Source organism: Oryx dammah, unplaced genomic scaffold, assembly GCF_014754425.2.
Source record: "Oryx dammah isolate SB20612 unplaced genomic scaffold, SCBI_Odam_1.1 HiC_scaffold_2, whole genome shotgun sequence".
Classification (NCBI taxonomy): domain Eukaryota; kingdom Metazoa; phylum Chordata; class Mammalia; order Artiodactyla; family Bovidae; genus Oryx; species Oryx dammah.
In genome coordinates, this window is record NW_024070186.1 from 81,000,320 (window position 1) to 81,023,048 (window position 22,729).

General features: G+C 36.2%; 1 protein-coding gene across 1 annotated transcript; it reads right to left on the minus strand.

Annotated features, from left to right (window-relative positions):
• Positions 1-17,087: 17,087 nt before the first annotated feature.
• On the minus strand, positions 17,088-18,233 carry LOC120872736 (probable protein BRICK1). The gene has a single exon (XM_040253346.1). It carries the CDS (start codon positions 18,218-18,220, stop codon positions 17,768-17,770), a length of 453 nt encoding a protein of 150 aa, XP_040109280.1. The 5' UTR covers positions 18,221-18,233; the 3' UTR covers positions 17,088-17,767.
• Positions 18,234-22,729: the final 4,496 nt, after the last annotated feature.

Genomic DNA, 22,729 nt, shown 5'->3' on the forward strand with positions numbered 1-22,729 from the left:
GATGTTTTTCTGGAATTCCCTTCCTTTGTCTATGATCCAAAAGATGTTGGCAATTTGATCTCTGGTTCCTCTGCCTTTTCTAAATACAGCTTGAACATCTGGAAGTTCTTGGTTCATGTATTATTGAAGCCTAGCTTGAAGGAATTTGAGCATGAACTTGCTAGCATTTGAAATGGCTGTGATTGTGCAGTAACTTGAACATTCTTTGGCATTGCTCTTCTTTGGGACTGGAATGACAACTGACTTTTCCAGTCCTGTGGCCACTGGTGAGTTTTCCAAATTTGCTGGCATATTGAGTGCAGCACTTTCACAGCATCATCTTTTAGGATTTGAAATAGCTCAACTGGAATTTCATCACCTTCACTAGCTTTGTTTGTAGTGATGCTTCCTAAGGCCCACTTGGCTTCACATTCCAGAATTTCTAGCTCTAGGTGAGTGATCAGACCATAATGGTTAGTTACCCGGGTGGGTCAGAGGTTAAAGCGTCTGCCTGCAATGCAGGAGACCTGGGTTCGATCCCTGGGTCGGGAAGATCCCCTGGAGAAGGAAATGGCAACCCACTCCAGTATTCTTGCCTGGAGAATCCCATGGACGGAGGAACCTGGTGGGCTACAGTCCACGGGGTCGCAAAGAGTTGGACATGACTGAGCGACTTCACTTTCACCGGGTCATTGAGACATTCTTTTTATAGTTCTTTGTATTCTTGCCACTTCTTCTTAATCTCTTCTTCTTCTGCTAGGTCCATACCATTTCTGTCCTTTAATGTGCCTGCGTGGAATGTTCCCTTGGTTTCTCTAATTTTCTTGAAGATTCTATTTCCCATTCTACTGTTTTCCTCTATTTCTTTGCACTGATCATAGAGGAAGGCTTTCTTATCTCTCCTTGCTATTCTTTGGAACTCTGCATTCTGATGGGTATATCTTTCCTTTTCTCTTTTGCCTTTCTCTTCTCTTCTTAGCTATTTGTAAGACTCCTCAGACAACCATTTTGCCTTTTTGCATTTCTTTTTCTTGGGTATAGTTTTGATCACTGCCTCCTCTACAGTGTTACAAACCTCTGTCCATAGTTCTTTAGGTAATCTATCAGATCTAATTCCTTGAATCTATTTGTCACATGCACTGTATAATCATAAGGGACTTGATTTAGGTCATCCCTCAATGGCCAAGTGTTTTTCCCTACTTTCTTCAATTTATGTCTGAATTTTTCAATAAGGAGTTCATGATCTGAGCCACAGTCAGCTCCCGATCTTGTTTTTGCTGACTATATATAGCTTTTCCATCTTCAGCTGCAAAGAATATAATCAATTTGATTTTAGTATTGACCATCTGGTGATGTCCTTGTATAAAGTCATCTCTTGTGTTGTTTGAAGAGGGTGTTTACTCTAACTCTTGGCAAAACTATGCTAGATTTTGCCCTGCTTCATTTGGTACTCCAATGACAAACTTGCCTGTTACTCCAGGTATATCTTTACTTTCTACTCTTGCTTTCCAGTCCCCTGTGATGAAAAGGACCTTTTTGTGTGTGTTAGTTCTACAAGGTCTTGTATGTCTTCATATTGTAAATAGAATTTTAAATTTATTCTAATTTTTCAATGCTAATAATTAGAAAGACAATAAAATTTAGTATACTGATTTTATTCCACCAACTACTAAAGTCAGTTATTGGATCCAATAGGTGTTTTGGTGGAGATTTCTTAGAGGTTAATCATATGATTTGTGAATAAATTAAGTTCTATTTTTGTCTTATCTATCTATATACTACATTTATTAATTTATTTATGCCTTATTACTCTGGCTAAGATCCTAACTGTGATACCAAGTAGGAGTAATGAGAAGATATTGCCAGTCTTAGAAAGCATTCAGTCTTTTATAATTAGGTATGATATTAGTTGAAGGTTTTTAGTAGATAGTCTTTATCATGGAGACAGTTTCGTTCTACTCCTAACTTGCTGAAGGTTTTTATCAGTAATATATAGTGCATTTTAACAAATGCTTTTTTTGCATCTATTGATATGATCATGTAATTTTCTCTGCTAGCTTGTTAATATGGTGAATTTCATTTTTATGTTCTTGATATTATGGGTTGGATAAATGCAAAAGAATTCTGTCACCTTGATGTATTGACTTCTTTATGATATTAATATATCTGATAATATTCCTACTTTGTCTGACATTAATGTAATCTCTTCAGCCTTCTTTCACTAGTATTTGCACAATATATATATTCCAACCTTTTCCTTGCAACCTATTTATATCTTTATATTTAAAGTAATATAGGTTTACTGTATACAGTATAGACTTGAGTTTTGCTTTTTTTGGTACACTCTGATAATTGCTGTCTTCTAATTGAAGTGTATGCACCATTTACAGTGAGAATTATTATTTAGCATATTGGATGTATGTATTCATCTTCCATTTATTTATGTTGCTTGTTGCTTTCTATTTGTCCTATTTTTCATTATTTAAAAAAAATTTGTTCCTGCCTTTTGCTAAATTGAGTATTATTTATGGTATAATTTTATCTACGCTATTGATCTATTTTATTATATCTTTTATAAAAGTGTTTTAGAGGTTGCTCTCAAGTTTATGGTATATTTATTTAATATATCATAATCTAAAGTGAAGCAATATTTTTATTTTCTGAATAGTGTAAGTACTTTACAAGAAATGGTATTTCACTTCTCCCATTCTTTGTATGATTAGTTATACCTTTATTTCTATAAAGAAAGTTGATAGTGCAGTGTAAGAATTTTTACCTTATAGGCAAATATCTCTTAAAACAATTAGAACAATTTTTACTATTTCTGATTGTCTTCCCTCGTGTAGATCAAAATTTCTGTTGCTACTGTGTCAATACTTCTGACTGGAGAACTTTCTTTACCATTTTCTTTTCTTAAGGACGGCTGGTAATGAATAATCTCAGGTTTTGTTTTCCTGAACTTTCTCTGTTTTGCCAATTCCTGAAAAACATTTTGCCTGTTTATAAAATTGGTTTATTATTTTTTTTTCTTTCAATAATTTAAATATGTTGAACCATTGTCTTCTGGATTTCATAGATTTTGTGAAATGTCTATTTTAATTCTTGACTGTTTTTTTATATATAAAGTTAGAGAATTTTAATCTGAGGATCCCTAGAATCTGATTTTATAAGTTTTGTTCATTGTAAGAAAAAATTCTGTAACATAATTTAACCACTGTTCTGACCACCTTGCAATAATGACAGATTAGACTCTGAGTGTTAAAAGCATTGTATAATTCTAATACAGGATAATTCATTGTAATACAGGAAAGGGAAGATCTAGTAATCATGATTCATATGCAGTTCCTGCTGTCAAGATTACACTTATAATGGGTGGGTGGAAAGAAGTGTAAGATAAATTAATCAGAGAACACGAGTAAAACATATAGCAGTTAAGTTGTAGGTTGATTCATATTCTTTATGGAAGAGCAGAAGAAAGAAGAAACCCTTTCTTAAGGTTAAGGAGTAATTCCTATGTGTGGACTTTGCAGGAGCATTAGGAGAGCAATCTGAGGTGAAGCTTTATCAAGTCACAGGAGAAATGTATGTTTTTCTAATGTTTGCTCTTGTTTTCTTTAACCATTTCCCTCTGCTCTTAAACATTTGTCTCCTGATACTGAGACATTTCTCTATCACAGTGTGCTTTCAGAGTGGTTCGTACTCATCTATTGCTATAGTTTGTTATTCAATGACAAATTTGTACCTTCAAGATAAATTTCTCCTTTGAATACCAGTTCTCTATATCCAAATATCTATAAAAGAGTTTCACAACAAAGTGTCACAGGCACTTCAAACAACTCAAGCTCAGTGAGTTACAACCTGACCTAATTATCTCTCTACTAGTCTGTATTTCCATGAATGACATCACCATTCACCCAGGTTTGCAGGCCAGAAATATGAGCATCTTGTTAGTCTCCCCTATCATTTATTTCTCACCACCCAAATTCAGTCAGTCACGAAATCTGAATACCCCCTGAATCTCCCTCAATCTCTCTCCTCACCTTCCATTAGCATTTACCACAGTTACTGTTTTCATCACCTCTCACAAAAATTATGTAGCAGGCTCCCAACTAGTTTCTCTAGTTCTATTTTTGTTGTTTCTAACATGTTTTTCACTTTCTAGGTGGCTTCTTAAAAACTGCAAAACCAATTGTGATGAGATAAATATGAACAGTTCATATATATGGCCCTAGTCTTTTCAGAAGCCAATAAAGAGAATTCAAGCTTAAACACTCAGACTATATTCTTCTTCTATCCTCTATATTTAGAAATAAATGTTACTGATTTTTAAATTATAAATTAAAATTTTAATCTATAAAGACATTCTGACAATAAAAGCCAACAATACAAAGATGCCCCAAATTTTAGAATCATATCAAACTCCTAGGGAAAATAAAAGTCTAAAGATTAAAATTCTCTGAAAGTTAAAGACATCAAAATTTAAAACAAAGCCCTGAAATACAATTATTTGCCCTACAGAATTAAATGTCCAAAGAGATTTCAGTGCTTTTAAATATGTGATTGAACTCAGTCTCATCTAGAAGTGTTCTTGATGCCTTAAAAAAAAAAAAAAAAGATGAATGTTTTTCCATTTGCAGCTCCATTTAGGATATGCCTTTCATTAGCTTCAAGGTCTCAAAAGTTGTGCTGATTCAGTGTTTAGTCTCTGATGTGCCTAATTTTTCATAAGTCCTGAGAGTTAATGGGACATCAAATACTAGCAGGGTATTAACTCAGTAACTCTTCCAATCAGGCATTAAAGCCATTGGTAGGACCATGGCCACTTTATCAAGAAAAATTTTGTTCCTAATGTTATGGACCAGGATCGACTTCCTTACTCTTTAAAAAATTGATCAGAGGCCAGGCAGGAAATTTAGACAAGGCTTTTTTGGGGGCCCTGCTACAAAGCAGGGAGAGAGAACAAGCAACAATCTCCCTTGTCCACTCTCTGGCTCAGGGGAGGAGCAAGCTGGTTCCTTATATAGAGTGAGAGTAGGTAGGGGTGTGTCCAGGGGTCGGACCAGAGGGGTGGCTTAGGTGGTTTGTCCACCCCTTTAGGGTGCAGGAGGCATGCAGAGTACTCTGATTTTTCTCCCACCCCTTGCTTTTGCTCCCAGCTCTTCAGAAGTGGCAGTCAAGTTGTTTTGGTCTTTTTGTATCTTGTCTACAGTTTGCCCCAACTGTGAATGCTCACAGTTATTTTTAGTCTCTTATAGTTTATTTGTATTTTGCTGCTTGAGGAGACTTTTGTCTAAATGCAAGGACTGCAGCAAAGGATCGAAGTTCCAGCTTGTCTTACTAGAACCCATTACTTGAGGAAAAAGAGTAGATGAAGAGATGTTGCTTCCAGCTCCATGGATGCTAATTGACTTCAGTGGTCTGGTAAATATGAACCTGAGAACACAAACTCATCCAGGAGAAATTCACCTAGTCACTTCAGTGTTGATTTGGGAAGACCATCCTGTAATATGATTACTTAGCCTAACCCCTGGAGAAGATTCCTCCACATTAAGAAAGTACAGTAATCCTATTTAACAACATACCAAAAGAAAAAATGATTGTCAAATAAAATTTTATTTTTGTCTTGTCCCTGCATTAAAAACTCCAGCAAAGTCATGAATTTTCTGCCATGTGTTTGATAATAAACAGTACTGCTGTCCCTTTGAGCCACAGACATCCTCACTTGTGTTAAGTCTTCCCCCTTTTCCAGTTTAAGGCACTGCAGACTGTGGTGGGAAATTAGAACACAGTAAGTGTCTCTTTGTTCTCTGTGCTCATCTCTTTCCTTACTCACTCCCTGCTGTTTAGCTCTCCCATCAAGGTTAAAATGGGGAAAGGTAGAGGAGACAGTTCTTACTTGAACTTCTACTTTTGTGTGCCAGCTTTGAGTTCTATGTGAGTGCCAGATGTTTAAAGATGACTCTTTCTCTCCTGAAGCCTTTTAGTGACTTTCCAAAAGTTTCCTGCTGAGCTCTTTTGCCTTCGGTTCCTTGATGCTTCTTTCTTCACAGCAGTAGCTTGTAGTGGTTCCCTCTGAAATTGGGTACATAGTGGGGAATAATTTCAGTTACTTTCTTCTTACGTTTCCTAGACTCTCCCAGCCAACCCATTGGATAGGACTCTAAGGCAATGAAGATTTGGAGACAGTCTCCAAATCTTCATTCCTTACTCAACAACCTCTGGTGTGAAGAGCAATCCCTACACCATCACACTTTCCTGCTTTGTCTCCAAAGCAGGCAGTTAGCCTTTCTCTTGCCCTCAAGATTCCCCAAAATACATTACAGCCCACTGTATTCTGTTTTAGCTTTTTCTTACTTAACTTATATACAACTCATTTGTCTGTATTATGAGTTTAGGGACTCAAAGTCCTTTCCTTCTGACAAATGTCCACGCAGATTGTCAAATGGCAGATTGTCCTTAAGTACCAAGTCTCTATGGAGAAAACCCAAACCCAAGAACAGCTTTTAGTTCCTTCTATCTTTTCCCTCATACTGCCATGTCTAATCTTGTACTGCTCGCCAAATGACAGGGCAGTAAATCAAGAGACAAGTTGTTGGAGCAAGAAATAGTGACTATATTTGGAAAGCCAGCAGATGAATAAGATGGTGGACTAGTGTCCCCCAAAAACATCATACCCAAGTGAGAATTCAAGCTTTCTTTATACTAAAAGGTGAAGGGGTATGGTTGGTAGTTGCAAACTTCTTGATGTCAGAATCCTTTGTTCTTGCAGCTGTTCTGGTAGGTCAAGTTATAATGTTCCTGTAAACCTCCAACAAGACAAATATTATTCTCTGTTCTGCAAATTTTTATCTCTGTATGAATGGCAGAATATTATACACTGAGAATGGGCTATAATGTATATTTCAGGTATAGGCAACACTCTTAACTTGTAGCAAAAGCAACAGAATCCAAAGGTTAAAGTAAAAGAAATAGATCTATATGTAATCAGATTTATTCTTTCCTTTTATGCTCTTTACCCAGGCCATCTTCTAATTTCCACTTAGTAAGAGGTACACTTCACTTCTCTCTCCTTTTCTCTAATTCTAGGCTTATATGGAACATTCCTTTTAGGAAATCATATATATATAGTTGAGGTGAGGGATTAGTGCTTTATTGTTTTTGCTTTCCAGTGACTTAAATAATAGAGAAGGCTCTTCACAGAAGAGAGAAAGAAAGAAGGGAATATGCAGAGAAAAATTAGATCTATAATTTGAATTATAACCTTGTTACATAATCTCCCATTTAAATTTTGCATCCTTCCAAAGAAAGTTCCTTTCTATCTAGGAGCTTCTCTTCTCCCAAGAATGTAGGAGTCAGGGTCCTCTGGACTATGTTTTAAGAGTAATTTCTAAGTGACTCTTTGCAAACCAATGAGCTATGTGAGAGAGAAACTTTCTCCAGGCAAATACACACACCAAAATTCCTATTTAAAAAAAAAATATTGGACTATAGTTGATTTACTATGTGTGTTAGTTTCAGGTATACAGCAAAGTGATTATATATATATAGATAGATAGATAGATAGATAGATAGATAGATAGATAGATATAGATAGATAGATAGATAGATATATTCTTCTTTAGGTTCTTTTCCATTATAGGTTATTACAAGATATTGAGTATATTTCCCTGTGCTATACAATAGGTCCTTGTTAACTTTCTATATGATATATATATATATATATAGTATATATATTTTAATCCAAAACTCCTAATTTATCCCTCCCCTCCTTTCCCCTTTGATATTCATGTTTGTTTTCTATGTCTGTGAGTCTATTTCTGTTCATTCTTTTCATGGCTGTTTATGTTTAAACCTGCCTTCTCTCTCAGGAAGGGGCACAGTGACCTATCTTGCCAGGTAGAGTCCCTTCCAAAAGAACTGAGATCATTCACCTTTCTGAATCCCACCCCACCTCTACTTCTTTTTTTTTTAATTTATTTTTTATTTTACAATTCTGTATTGGTTTTGCCATATTGACATGAATCCACCACGTGTGTACATGCGTTCCCAAACATGAACCCTCCTCCCACCCCCCTCCCCACAACATCTCTCTGGGTCATCCCCGTGTACCAGCCCCAAGCGTGCCGTATCCTGCATCGGACATAGACTGGCAATTCGATTCTTACATGATATTATACATGTTTTGTAATTTCCAAAATGTCATCTTCTTTTTCTTTAAGTGAAAAATCCAACTGTACAAAATTTCCTTGATTCTAAGGTACACTTAATTTTTTAGCTCTTAATATCTCTAAGGTTGGAATATAGCTCACAGTTGATGATGGTCATAGTTTAATTCTTGCCTGTTCTTTAGTGGTGCGTTGGCTAGTATCTAAGATTTGATAATGTACAATACACAAAATTAGAGAGAATAGACTATGTTCAGTAATGACCCTCTGTGTTTAACAAGTACCAGTGTCTCACTGTGTATCTTTGTCTTTTTAAACTCTTTTTATTACTGTGAAAACTTTTTAATAACTATCTTAATAATTTCACTGCATGTTGACCCTAAATAATATAGTTTCATCTTTAAAAATCTGAGTACAGTTTCTTATGTAACAACTTTATTATAACACCAGCAAAACTTATTTTTAACATATTTTTATGTGTTAATGTATTCTAATACTAAATCCTTTTTTAATTTTTCCCATGTGCCCTCTAACAACTTTTTATATGTAGTTCATTTGAATCAAATTTCAAGCAAATTCTCTTTTAATCATGTTCACTGTTGCCATTCTTTTTTTTTCTGTCATTGACTTTTGAGGAAACCACATCATTTGACAGAAGGAGCCAATTCAAGCTTTGTCTGATTTCCTCCTTATGGTACAATTATTATTCTGTCCACTCTGTTTCCTGTGAATTAGAAATTAGAGACAAAAGCTTGATGATACTCAGTTCCAATATTTTTGGCCAGTATACTTCAGAACTGGTACTGTGTACTTTGTATTGTAGCATGTCAGGGGGAACACCATGCCTGGTTGTACTGCATGTAGAGATGATAAATTTTAGAACTGATCTCTTTCCTTAGCAGTCTATTTTTGTTTTCAATGAATGAAATTGACTCTCAAATCTTTCCAAGGATATGAGACACATGTTAATATTCATCTCTTCCTTTGTTTGAGTTCTTCTCTTTCAAACTCTTTTTCACAAATCATGGCCATCCACCCACATAATGTATGAGTGCCTATTCTACAGAATGATGGGTCAGTAGCAAAGGACTTCTTCCTTAAAACAGAAAGACTGATTAGAATTCCTGTATAAATGTGTGAGTTATGGTCATATATATGTTTCTATTTTAGGTCCACATAGGCAAACTGGAATATGCTAATGTCAAAATGAACCTGGGAATGGAGCACTTTAAAATATTTCCTCCAAGCTAGAGATGTTCTTTATCTTTCCTTGTATGAGGAAGAACAATTAAATGACTCTGGCCTGAGATATCTAGATAAATTACTTCAATGAATATAGCCAGAAATTAAACAGAAATAAATTTATTTAATCTCTTCTGAAGTTAAATAGGAAGTTACTTGATATTTGGAATTTTCTGCACTCATAATAACTTTCATAACTCCACATTTCTTAATTGATAATTAGCTAAAATATATTTCCTATCTTTATAAACTAAGTGCCTTTTTTTCTTTCATAGAAATATCTAATTTTGTTTGCTTACTTGTTCTTGTTTATATTTTAGAAGTTTGAGTTAGAGAGGCACTCAGAATTAATCTTCAAAATTCATATGCATGGTCCCCAAAGCTTTATAAACAGCAAAAAAAAAAAAAAAAAAGTTTCAGAGGAACATAATGTTCTCCATGGTAGGAGGAAGTAATAATGAAATTAGGCATGAAGATGCAAAACAGAGCAGTTAGTAGCTCTCTGAGGAACCCTTGTTTAAAATTCAATGATCATTTTATTTTAAACATGATTAACATTGTATCACTAATGTAGTACTCTGAGGTGTTTAACATTTTGGAAAGTTCAGATACATTTCAGAGATATAAACACAAAATCTTTGGGTTAGAAATTAATAAGCGAAACAGAAAATATGTGGGAAATCAGAGTACTTTTTGATGGAAATGATTCAGTAGATGTGCCCATGGCAGGAGACTCAAAAGGCAGGGTCACCCATTTGCATATGATGTTTCTGGGAGGACGCTGCTAACTTGATATATTTTTAAATATTTTTTGGAGAGACACTGCAAACTTACATCTTTTACTAAAACATATTACCCAACTAGAATGATTATTATATTTTTTAATTCATGAGAGCTTTTTTCTCAAAGTATTCTTCAGAATATTGTTTCCCTGATGATTTTTTTTAATCACGAAATAAGTTTGGGAAATACTGAATTAAACAACATTAAGCAGATTTTTGTAAATTTCAGAGAGCTTTTGGCATGTTTTACATATTATGATTCCTCAAAAATGGAGTATAGCAGGTGGTGATTTTGAAAGTTACTTGATCACATTCCTCCATATTTTTCTTATTCCTCACATAAATAGTAGTTTTTTTTTATTGTATGCTGGGCATTATCAGTGGTAAGGGTTAGGAACTGAATTCTGTTTATTAAAGGTATTGCATTTTATAAGTTTTACTCCAACAAAGAGTTAAATGACTGGTACATCATATTGTTCTTGTGGAAGACTGGCTTTAGACATTATTGTAGTAATCTATTTTTGTTAGTGTTTTTTAACCACTTGTTCTAATGTTTTTAACTCTTGGGTATGGTTTTTGTTATTAAAATATGACTCCTCCGTGGAGGACTTTCACTGAAGTTTGAAAGGCTTCAGTTCGGTTCAGTTCAGTCACTCAATTGTATCCGACTCTTTGCAACCCCATGAATTGCAGCACGCCAAGCCTCCCTGCCCATCACCAACTCCCGGAGTTCACCCAAACTCACCTCCATCGAGTCAGTGATGCCATCCAGCCATCTCATCCTCTGTCGTCCCCTTCTCCTTCTGCCCCCAATCCCTCCCAGCATCAGAGTCTTTTCCAATGAGTCAACTCTTCGCATGAGGTGGCCAAAGGACTGTAGTTTCAGCTTTAGCATCATTCCTTCCAAAGAAATCCCAGGGTTGATCTCCTTCAGAATGGACTGGTTGGATCCCTTGCAGTCCAAGGGACTCTCAGGAGTCTTCTCCAACACCACAGTTCAAAAGCATCCATTCTTCGGCACTCAGCTTTCTTCACAGTCCAACTCTCACATCCATACATGACCACTGGAAAAGCCATAGCCTTGACTAGACAGACCTTTGTTGGCAAAGTAATGTCTCTGCTTTTTAATATTCTATCTAGATTGGACATAACTTTCCTTCCAAGGAGTAAGCATCTTTTAATTTGATGGCTGCAATGACCATCTGCAGAGATTTGGCAGCCCCCCAAAAACTAAGTCAGCCACTGTTTCCACTCTTTCCCCATCTATTTCCTATGAAGTGATGGGACCAGATGCTATGATCTTAGTTTCTGAATGTTGAGCTTTAAGCCAACTTTTTCACTCTCCTCTTTCACTTTCATCAAGAGGCTTTTTAGTTCCTCTTCACTTTCTGCCATAAGGGTGGTGTCATCTGCATATCTAAGGCTATTGACATTTCTCCTGGCAATCTTGATGCCAGCTTGTGCTTCCTCCAGCCCAGCGTTTCTCATGATGTACTCTGCATAGAAGTTAAATAAGCAGGATGACAATATACAGTACTCCCTTTCCTATTTGGAACCAGTCTGTTGTTCCATGTCCAGTTCTAACTGTTGCTTCCTGACCTGTATACAGGTTTCTCAAGAGGCAGGTCAGGTGGTCTGGTATTCCCATCTCTTTCAGAATTTTCCACAGTTTATTGTGATCTACACAGTCAAAGGCTTTGGCATAGTCAATAAAGCAGAAATAGGTGTTTTTTTTTCTGGAATTCTCTTGCTTTTTCCATGATCCACCAGATGTTGGCAACTTTATCTCTGGTTCCTCTGCCTTTTCTGAAACCAACTTGAACATCTGGAAGTTTACAGTTCACGTATTGCTGAAGCCTGGCTTGGAGAATTTTGAACATTACTTTACTAGCATGTGAGATGAATGCAATTGTGCAGTAGTTTGAGCATTCTTTGGAATTGCCTTTCTTTGGTATTGGAATGAAAACTGACATTTTCCAGTCCTGTGGCCACTGGTGAGTTTTCCAAATTTGCTGGCATATTGAGTGCAGCACTTTCACAGCATCATCTTTCAGGATTTGAAATAGCTCAACAGGAATTCCATCACCTCCACTAGCTTTGTTCATAGTGATGCTTTCTAAGGCCCACTTGACCTCACATTCCAGGATGTCTGGCTCTAGATGAGTGATCATACCATCGTGATTATCTTGTTTGTGAATATCTTTTTTGTACAGTTCTTCTGTGTATTCTTGCCACCTCTTCTTAATATCTTCTGCTTCTGTTAGGTCCATACCATTTCTGTCCTTTATTGAGCCCATCTTTGCATGAAATGTTCCCTTGATATCTCTAATTTTCTTGAAGAGATCTCTAGCCTTTCCCATTCTGTTGTTTTCCTCTATTTTTTGCATTGATCACTGAGGAAGGCTTTCTTATCTCTCCTTGCTATTCTTTGGAACTCTGCATTCAGATGCTTATATCTTTCCTTTTCTCCTTTGCTTTTGGCTTCTCTTCTTTTTACAGCTATTTGTAAGTCCTTCCCAGACAGCCATTTCGCTTTTTTGCATTTCTTTCCATGGGAATGGTCTTGATCCCTGTCTCCTGTACAATATCACGAACCTCCACCCATAGTTCATCAGCTATTCTGTCTATTAGATCTAGTCCCTTAAATCTATTTCTCACTTCCACTGTGTAATCATAAGGAATTTGTTTAGGTCATACTTGAATGTCTAGTGGTTTTCCCTACTTTCTTCAATTTAAGTCTGAATTTGGCAATAAGGAGTTCTTGATCTGAGCCACAGTCAACTCCCAGTCTTTTTTTGCTGACTGTATAGAGCTCCCCATCTTTGACTGCAAAGATTATAATCAATCTGATATCAGTGTTGACCATCTGGTGAAGTACATGTGTAGAGTTTTCTCTTGTGTTGTTGGAAGAGGGTGTTTGCTATGACCAGCGTGTTCTTTTTGCAAAACTCTATTAGCCTTTGCCCTGCTTCATTCCATATTCCAAGGCCAAATTTGCCTGTTACTCCAGGTGTTTCTTGACTTCTTACTTTTGAATTCTAGTCCCCTATAATGAAAAGGACATCTTTTGGGGTGTTAGTCCAAAAGGTCTTGTAGGTCTTACTGGAGAAGGGAATGGCTAACCACTTCAGTATTCTTGCCTTGAGAACCCCATGAACAGTATCAAAAGGCAAAATGATAGGATACTGAAAGAGGAACTCCCCAGGTCAGTAGGTGTCCAATATGCTACTGGAGATCAGTGGAGAAATAACTCCAGAAAGAATGAAGGAATGGAGCCTAAGCAAAAACAATACCCAGTTGTGGATGTGACTGGTGATAGAAGCAAGGTCCGATGCTGTAAAGAGCAATATTGCATAGGAACCTGGACTGTGAGGTCCACGAATGAAGGCAAATTGGAAGTGGTCCAACAGGAGATGGCAAGAGTGAACGTTGACATTCTAGGAATCAGCGAACTAAAATGGACTTGAATGGGTGAATTTAACTCAGATGACCATTATATCTACTACTGTGGGCAGGAATCCCTTAGAACAAATGGAGTAGCCATCATGGTCAACAAAAAGAGTCCAAAATGCAGTACTTTGATGCAATCTCAAAAACTTGAAAGGCTTACCAAGCTCCTATTTCCAGTTTCTAGGTATTGCTCTCCTTGGGAACTTCACTCACGCATAGTATTTTAGATGTTACCCCGATATGTATCTTATGCATATTTTAATGTACACAGTTTATAAAGACTTCCTTTCCTGAATTTCACCACTAAGTTTTATAGCCTCACTGGCAGCCTTGAACTCAGATCTCTTATTCAACAGTCCAGTAAAACAGATACTTTCTCCTTGAGTTGGTCTCCTATGTGCAACCCAATGGGTTCTAACTCCCTTTTTAATAGTGCTCTTTGTGTTCTATTGAGCGCACTTTAGTGATTGCTACTAAATAATGCAATTCATTGAATTTAACATAATCTAAAAACACCTGTACTCAAATATATGTCCTTATTAAAGATAATGTGAAATTTTAAGAAAACAAAGAAAAAAGTACATATTTACCTGAGATAAATATCACCAACATTAATATTTTGTTATATTTTCTTCTAGTATATTTCTATATCTATAGCACTTTTAAATACATGGTTTTTATTACATCTTATGTTAAATATTATAACATGCCCCTCACACTTAGAAATACTATAAGTAGTTTTCTACATAAAGCAGTAGATTTCTTAATTGTTTCATAAATATTCCAGCCAGTTTATTTGGCCATTCCCTATTTTTTTAATTGGCTTTTTAAAAGTCTCTCTAAGTTTTGTATTTTTATAAATTCTGAGACAATTTAGGTTATAAGCATATTTTAAATTATTTTTTCCATAAGGTATTTTCTAAGAGTTATGCTTTCTAGGTCAAAGGATATAAACCTATCTAGGCCTAATAAAAACACATTAAAATAGCAATATATGTAAAACTTCTCCCACAGGACCCTATTATATTTGTGCATTGGTGTTTTGAAAAATAAAAATGTTAACACAATAAGTAATCAGGGTTGTTACAGTGTTTCCATTTGCATTTTTGTGGTTGCCAGTAAGTATGCATATTTTCAGATTTGTTTAATTAGTATAATCTCTTTTCTGTTAATTAACTTTTAATAACTAAAATATTGTGGTGGTCACAGTAGTATTCTCATTAATTTATATGAAGTTTTACAAGTTTAAACCTTACCCATTTATAAATACAAGTATTTTCTCCAGGTTTTCATTGCTGAATCATATATCTAATCTATTAGAGTAATACATATTTTATTAAAAAAATCCCTAACTAATACAATATTCTGCTTGTGATATTCTTTTTTAATTGCTCTTATTTCTTCTTTCTTCACCTCCTGTCTCACTTGGCATGGGTCTCTATTAAGCCGCCAAGAGAATAATTTTAAAACATAAATCATATCACATCATCCCCTAATCAAAACCGTCCCACCCCAGAGGAAAATCCAGAATCCTTTACATAATTCCTAAGGCCCTGTATGATGTCAAACATCTATAACTCTTCTTCTTATTCAATCCACTCAATCCCCTTACTTCAATCCCCTTGAGGGAGGAAACAGACAGAACAGGCTCCATCTTGAAAGCAGGACTCCATCTTGGGTCATACTGTGGACTTTGAGCTAAATGCCCAGTATCTATGGAAACGACATACCAACTGGCAAACCAGACCCCCAGGATGGAAAAGCCCCAGGGCTCATACCTAGACTCTCCGTTGCCTAAAAGAATACCTTAATTTCTGTGTAACCAAATAGAATCATAAATTCTATTATGCTTATTGGGGTATGATCACAGGCCTATTGATAATTGTTCAGTGTTAACTACCTAGGCCTAAGGCATATGAATCACAGGTTAACTTTGATTGTATCTTTCTTTTCCTTTGTTCAAACTAGTTTCGGAGAATTTGGGGAGGTGGGTTTGAGCACATACACTTAGGGTTTATAAGGTTTTTACAAAAACTGGTCTTGGCTAAGAGGAGATTCTACCTTGGGCCCGCCTGTGTAATAAACTGCACTCCACTATCTGCATTGTCCTGAGTGAGTTCGTTTCCTGGAACGCGTGGCTACAACACCCTTATCTGGCCTCTTACCTTTCCTGGAACCTCAGTGCATATTTCCACCTTGGGGCCTTGTATTAATATTCTTTTAAACTGATCAACCTGCCCAAATATTCATATGGCTCAATTCCTTTTCTTTATTTAGATCTCCTCTTAAATAACAAATCCTCAGAGAAGTTTTATCTGTGATGATAGCTTCACATCATTCTTCATCCCAATCTCTTTTTTCAGGAGTCATAGTATATCCTGTATTTTCAGACACACAGACACACACACCTTTATTTCACTCATTAGATTAGAAGCTCTGAGAGGTTGAGGGTTTTTTGTTCGTTTTTCTCTCTCTCCCTCCCTCCCTATTTCCTCTTCTTTCTTTCTTCTTTTCTTTCTTTCTTTTTATTGTTGAAATCATTGGACCTAGAATAATACCTGCATCAAAGAACTATAAGAAGCTTAAAAATATATGAAAGATATGAAATTACAATCATTGTTAACATTTGGACATAATTTTGTCTTTAGAATTTATTATAGATCTTATAGAATTTATAGTAAATTTTTTAATTTAACATTTAGAGTAACTATGGAAATATTTATTCAACGTTTCACTTGATTTTCTTCTAAGCATTTTTTATGTCATTACAGAGTCCATAGTCTTCATACTGAAGACTATTTCTCAATTATAACTGAACATCACACCAAAGTTATACTATTTAATTAAAAATTTAGCTTAAATATTTTGTTAATTTTTTATTTTTATTAACGTCTAAATTCATTCATAAAATTATGTCACTTTAAGTTAGTTTAAAGTAAATTCACATTTTCTTTTTCTTTAAAACTTTACGTTTTTGAAAACCATTTGTTTTTAAAAATCATTAAAAGTAAACTGTTTCTAAAGTGTATTATATTTGCTCAAATCCAATATATTGCTATAGTTTCTTTCTCTTGCAAAAGCCTATTTCTGTGTATATTTTTCTTGACTCAGTTTTCCAGTTATTTTCTAGTGTTACTTTAAAACAATACAACCTTTATATTTTTGAATGCTGCTATTTTTTAGCATGTTAATTTACTTAGATTACTTTTTTCCTCTACCATTTGATTTATTCAACTCAGCTAATTTTTTTCCTTTCTATTTTCAGATAATGAGAGCATTTAGATTTATAAAGTTACCTTTGTTCAACTAATTTTTGTCTGTGTTTACTTTTAAATATTGACTTAACAGTATATTAAATACCACCTTGATACAATATTTATTAAAAGGATGATTTTGAATATTCAAAGAGTAGAAAATTTTTACTTACTTATTTGATGAAAGTTTTAATTAGAAAGTTTCTTTTTTTTTTTAGCACTGTATATTTTATTGAGCATAAAGTCCCTACATAGTAAGTACTTGGTAAATGTCTGCTGAATGACCAAAGGATTCCCAGGATGAATGAGCTCAAAGTCCAAATATGGGGGCTCCAGCTTGCAAGCCACCTAGGCTTTGATCACACGGCTACATCTGAAAGTTTTGTTAGATTAAGAATCCCACACATCAGATTTCTGTGGAAGAGGTGCACCCCGTCTCTAGCTCCTCTCCCCACCACAATCACAGCAGTCAGATAAAGCTGAGGAGTTTATTATGGAAATATGAGAGGTAAAGACACCCCAAGTGACAGACAGAAAACTCTGAAAATGTCCTTTTTCAAGCCAAGTGGGGGCCTGGCCTTGACCTCCCCCAAAGGACAAGAAACTAGTGCGTTAGCAACAACATTCTCTGGCAGCCACCTCACCAGGGCATCTCAGCCCAGACTGCTTCCCACCCCCAGCCAAAGGTGGGAAGCAGACAAGGACTGTTTATAGAATCAATGCACAGGCAATGAGAGCTATAAGGAAAGACTGAGAGAGAGAGAGAGAGAGAGAGAGAGAGAGAGAGAGAGAGAGAGGTGGGGAGGACCTTGACAGAGTCCCAGGCTTTTGGCTCTCAGTGCCTCAAATGTGTTGACATGTACTTCTACAGAACGTTACTGAAGAGGTAAAATGCCTAACAATGTTTCCAAGAGGTCCCCGGACTCCTCCCCACACGCCACATCACACTTCTGGGTGTGCATGGCAGAGCCCAAAGGCCACACTTTTGAAAAAAAGAAAAACAAGAATAAGCCCTCTTGTTCTTTAAGGAGAGGGGAAGGAGTTGAAGGCTGCTGGGGCCTTTCCCACGAGAGGCTGCCTGCTGAAAGAGTAAGCTTCCCAGCAGCAGCATGGCACAGTCGTAGGTGAGGGGTTCACCTTTTGTCACCCTGGCTTGTATGTACTCTATTCTCAGTTCAAGAGCTGTCAGTTTCTGTTTTATTGTTGCGAGTCTTGAGCGACAAGACATATCGAATGACTTGAGAAAGTTTGCGATTTTCTTGATGCTGCTGGTGATGACCTCAATGTACTCCCGGTTCGCCCAGTCCTGGTGAATTTCCCGCTGCACCGGATCCTCTTGTTCCGCCATGGCTGCTGCCTGAGGAAGCACGACTCAATTAGAAAGTTTCTAATTAAACTATTCTAGAAACTAAAAAGTAGTCTCTAAAAACTATTCAGTTTTAATTAGAAAGTGCACCTACTAAATTCCCTTTTACTATTTTCTAGGTATTTATGGAGCTAAATCTGATCATTTTTATTGTTTCCTTTGGTATAATTATTTTTATTTTAGTACTATTTTATTGACTTTATTAATGCTAGAATGGTTGTTTTTAAATTGTCTGTTTCTTTACCATAAAGTGAAGCTTTATATCTTTTGTGTTTTCCTCTTTAAATCTTACATATCGATCTATTAATTGTTTGTGTCTCCATGACTATTATTTTTCTTTTTGCTTTAACTTTACTATGTCATATTGTCTTAAATCACATGGGCAAATTATGGATTTTTTTAATATAAAATTTTTTTAAATGACTTTTCATAAAGAGGTATAATTAATGTCAAACATTTTCTTTTTTTTATTTAAATTTTTTTTTTTTTTTTACAATACTGTATTGGTTTTGCCGTACATTGACATGAATCCATCATAGGTGTACATGAGTTCCCAACCCTGAACCCCCCTCCCACCACCCTCCCCATATCATCTCTCTGGGTCATCCCAGTGCACCAGCCCCAATGATTATATATATATATGCCTATATATGTATAAGGCTTTTTGAAACCAGAAAAACAAGTGTGGTACCCATTATCAAAGATGAAGAAGAATATTTGTTTTGCTAGTCAATTTTCTTCACTGAAAATCTAAGATTTTAACATCTAGAGTTAATGTGTGTATATATACATATATAGTCAATCTAAAATTGTATACTGTCATTTTTCCATCTATTGTGATCACTAGAGATCAAATTGCCAACATCCGCTAGATCACCGAAAAAGCAAGAGAATTCCAAAAAAAACATCTATTTCTGCTTTATTGACTATGCCAAAGCCTTTGACTGTGTGGATCATAAGAAACTGTGGAAAATTCTGAATCAGATGGGAATACCAGACCACCTGACCTGCCTCTTGAGAAACCTATATGCAGGTCAGGAAGCCACAGTTAGAACTGACCATGGTACAACAGACTGGTTCCAAATAGGAAAAGGAGTACATCAAGGCTGTATATTGTCACCCTGCTTATTTAACTTACATGCAGCGTACATCATGAGAAACGCTGGGCTGGAAGAAGGACAAGCTGGAATCAAGATTGCCGGGAGGAATATCAATAACTTCAGATATGCAGATGACACCACCCTTATGGCAGAAAGTGAAGAGGAGCTGAAAAGCCTCTTGATGAAAGTGAAAGAGGAGAGTGAAAAAGTTGGCTTAAAGCTCAACATTCAGAAACTAAGATCATAGCATCTGGTCCCATCACTTCATGGGAAATAGATGGGGAAAGAGTGGAAACTGTGGCTGACTTTGTTTTTTTTTTTTTTTGCTCCAAAATCACTGCAGGTGGTACTGCAGCCATGAAATTAAAAGATGCTTACTCCTGGGAAGGAAAGTTATGACCAACCTAGGTAGCATATTCAAAAGCAGAGACATTACTCTGCCAACAAATCTCCATCTAGTCAAGGCTATGTATGGATGTGAGAGTTGCACTGTGAAGAAAGCTGAGTGCCGAAGAATTGATGCTTTTGAACTGTGGTGTTGGAGAAGACTCTTGAGAGTCCTTTCAACTGCAAGGAGATCCAACCAGTCCATCCTAAAGGAGACCAGTCCTGGGTGTTCATTAGAAGGACTGATGCTGAGGCTGAAACTCCAGTACTTTGGCCACCTCATGCGAAGAGTTGACTCATTGGAAAAGACCCTGATGCTGGGAGGGATTGGGGCAGGAGGAGAAGGGGACGACAGAGGATGAGATGGCTGGATGGCATCACTGACTTGATGCACATGAGTTTGGATGGACTCTGGGGTTGGTGATGGACAGGAAGGCCTGGCGTGCTGCAATTTGTGTGGTCACAAAGAATCGGACATGACGGAGTGACTGAAATGAACTGAACAGATTGTGATCACAATTTCTATAGTTATTTAGACACATCCCCACACATTCAACAATTTCATTGATCACAAATACTAGTACCTTTCTATCTTGTTTTTCATACTTTTTGGTTTATTTATTAGGAGTCATTCATACAGCTTATGTATTTGAATAATTTTTTCTGAAATAATGCACATTAATAATATGTTTTTTATAGACCTTGAATGTATAAAAGTTATTCCTTTTATCTGCAACTTGATTGAGAATAGAATTCTGAGTTATGGCCTCTATCCCTTAATTCACATATTACACTAGTAGTCTCTTATATTTGTGTGTGTGTTAGTCGCTCAGTCGTTCCCAACTCTTTGGGACTCCATGGACTATAGTCTGCCAGGCTCCTCTGTTCATGAAATTTTCCAGGCAAGAATACTGGAATGGATTACCATTTCCTACTCCAGGGGACCTTCTCCACCCAGGCATCTAATCCATGTCTCTTGCATCACCTGCCTGAGAAGGCAGATTCTTTACCACTCCACCACCAAGGTCCACTTTCTGAGATAAAGCATATTCTCCTCATCTAGGCTGATGGTTCCCAAACCCAAAGTAGTGAAAGACAATAAGGTGGCCCACGATGATCTGAGCCTTCATGTAATTCTTTCCCCTGGCCTGTCAGTGGAGTTCATGATTTGCTTCTAACTAGTTTTTATATAATACATGGCAAGATAATGGGATGCTCCCCCCAAAATTATATTTTGTTGTGCTAAGATTGTGTCTGAGGAGACTGGAAAAAGAAATTCTACTGATCTTGATGAAATATATAACAATGTTATGAATGTTATACCTGTGAAGACAGTCATACACTGGGGATCTTGTGAGCAATATTTAGGGACCTAAATGGGCCTCCAACAAATATGTTTGGGTATTTCAATAGACAGCTCCATGGATGAGGATTCTACCAGTAATCTGGATGTACTTGAGAACAGGTTCTTTCTTACTTGAACCTTTAGATGAAAATAAAGCACAACCGAAAAACTTGAGTACAGCCTTGTGAGATCTTGAGCTCATAATACAGCTAAATCATGGCTGACCCATATATATTGTGAGATAATCCTGTATTTTTATGACTACTAAATTTATGATAATTTGTTATGCAGCAGTAGAAAACTAATATACATGATATTTACATAATTAACTTAGGGGATGTGGTTAAAGACACATATTCTGTACATTTTTAAAGTATTTTTAAACTCAATCATGATATCTTGAGATAGGAACCCACTTAATTTTTTTTTCCATAGAGCATGCTTGAGAATAACTCTCAGAATAGTATTTGAAAATGAGTGCTCTTGACACTGCAATAAAGAAAATATCTGTTAGTAAAGCACAAGTTAGAATGTGGGGTATAGGAAAAATCTGAAGTGTATTCATGTGAATGGCTTAAATCTGAGCCTCTATCTGTGGGGCAAATACATCTAAAGGGATAATCTTTTTCATTCTGAACTAAATAAACTGAAAGTAGTAGAAGACAAGACAAGACTGGAAGTCTGAGAAATTTATTGAAGGAAATGCTTGCAAATCATAAAAGAAGCTGGAGTTGTCAGTGAGAGGCTTTAGACAGTGATGCAGGATCTTAACATTAGGGAAAGAAAAAGAAGTGAACTCAGGTAAAGGAAAGGAAATGTGGTGCTCATCCTATCTTCTCAGGCCTCAGCCCGATACTAAGGGTGCCAAAAGTTTCTTATTCATGCAGTAGAGGCCCAGCAACAAAGGCCACCATGTTATTATCTGGGAATAACCCGAGTGTGGCTTCCATGTTCCTATCTAGGTGAATCCAGTGATAAAGCAATGGTATGGTCAGTCAGCTCTGATCCTTAGAGCAATCCATCTTAAGAGTGTCTGAGAGACACAACTTCATGGCCACATTTTAAGTTAAGTTCTGCCACATCCTCCTTAGATATGTGTAGCCCAACATCCCTAAGTTAGGGTTTTTTTCTTTTGCCTATAATCTACTGAGAGACATGCTTCTTCTCTCCAGCAAAAAAAATAAAATGAATGTTCTATTCAAGTAAAATCACCTGCGTATTCCAAATGGAAATTTTCCAAATTGGCTTTATCAGTTCAGACTTTGGATTACTATACCATTTGCAAAGAAGCTTCGACTCACACTCATATTGATAAGCCTGTGATAATATTGTACACCATTCAATTCATTTCACATAAATTAAAACAGGTTCTATCACCTCATTCCTACAGAATTTTGTTTAGTTCTTATCTTCTTCTTTCCATGCTACTTTCTTCCTCCACATTTTTCTTCAAATCTGTTTCTGTGTTTAAGGTAAAATGACAAGTAAAATTATGAAATTAGAACATTTTAGAAATTCCAAAAAATAATGTTGAATCCATAGTAGGACCAAGTTTTATTTTCAAATGAACTTATACTAATAGAATTTTAAAATAGAACTATCTATTCTCATGAACAGATGTGTTGTCCTTTCTATGTTACTTTAAGAATTTCTTAATTT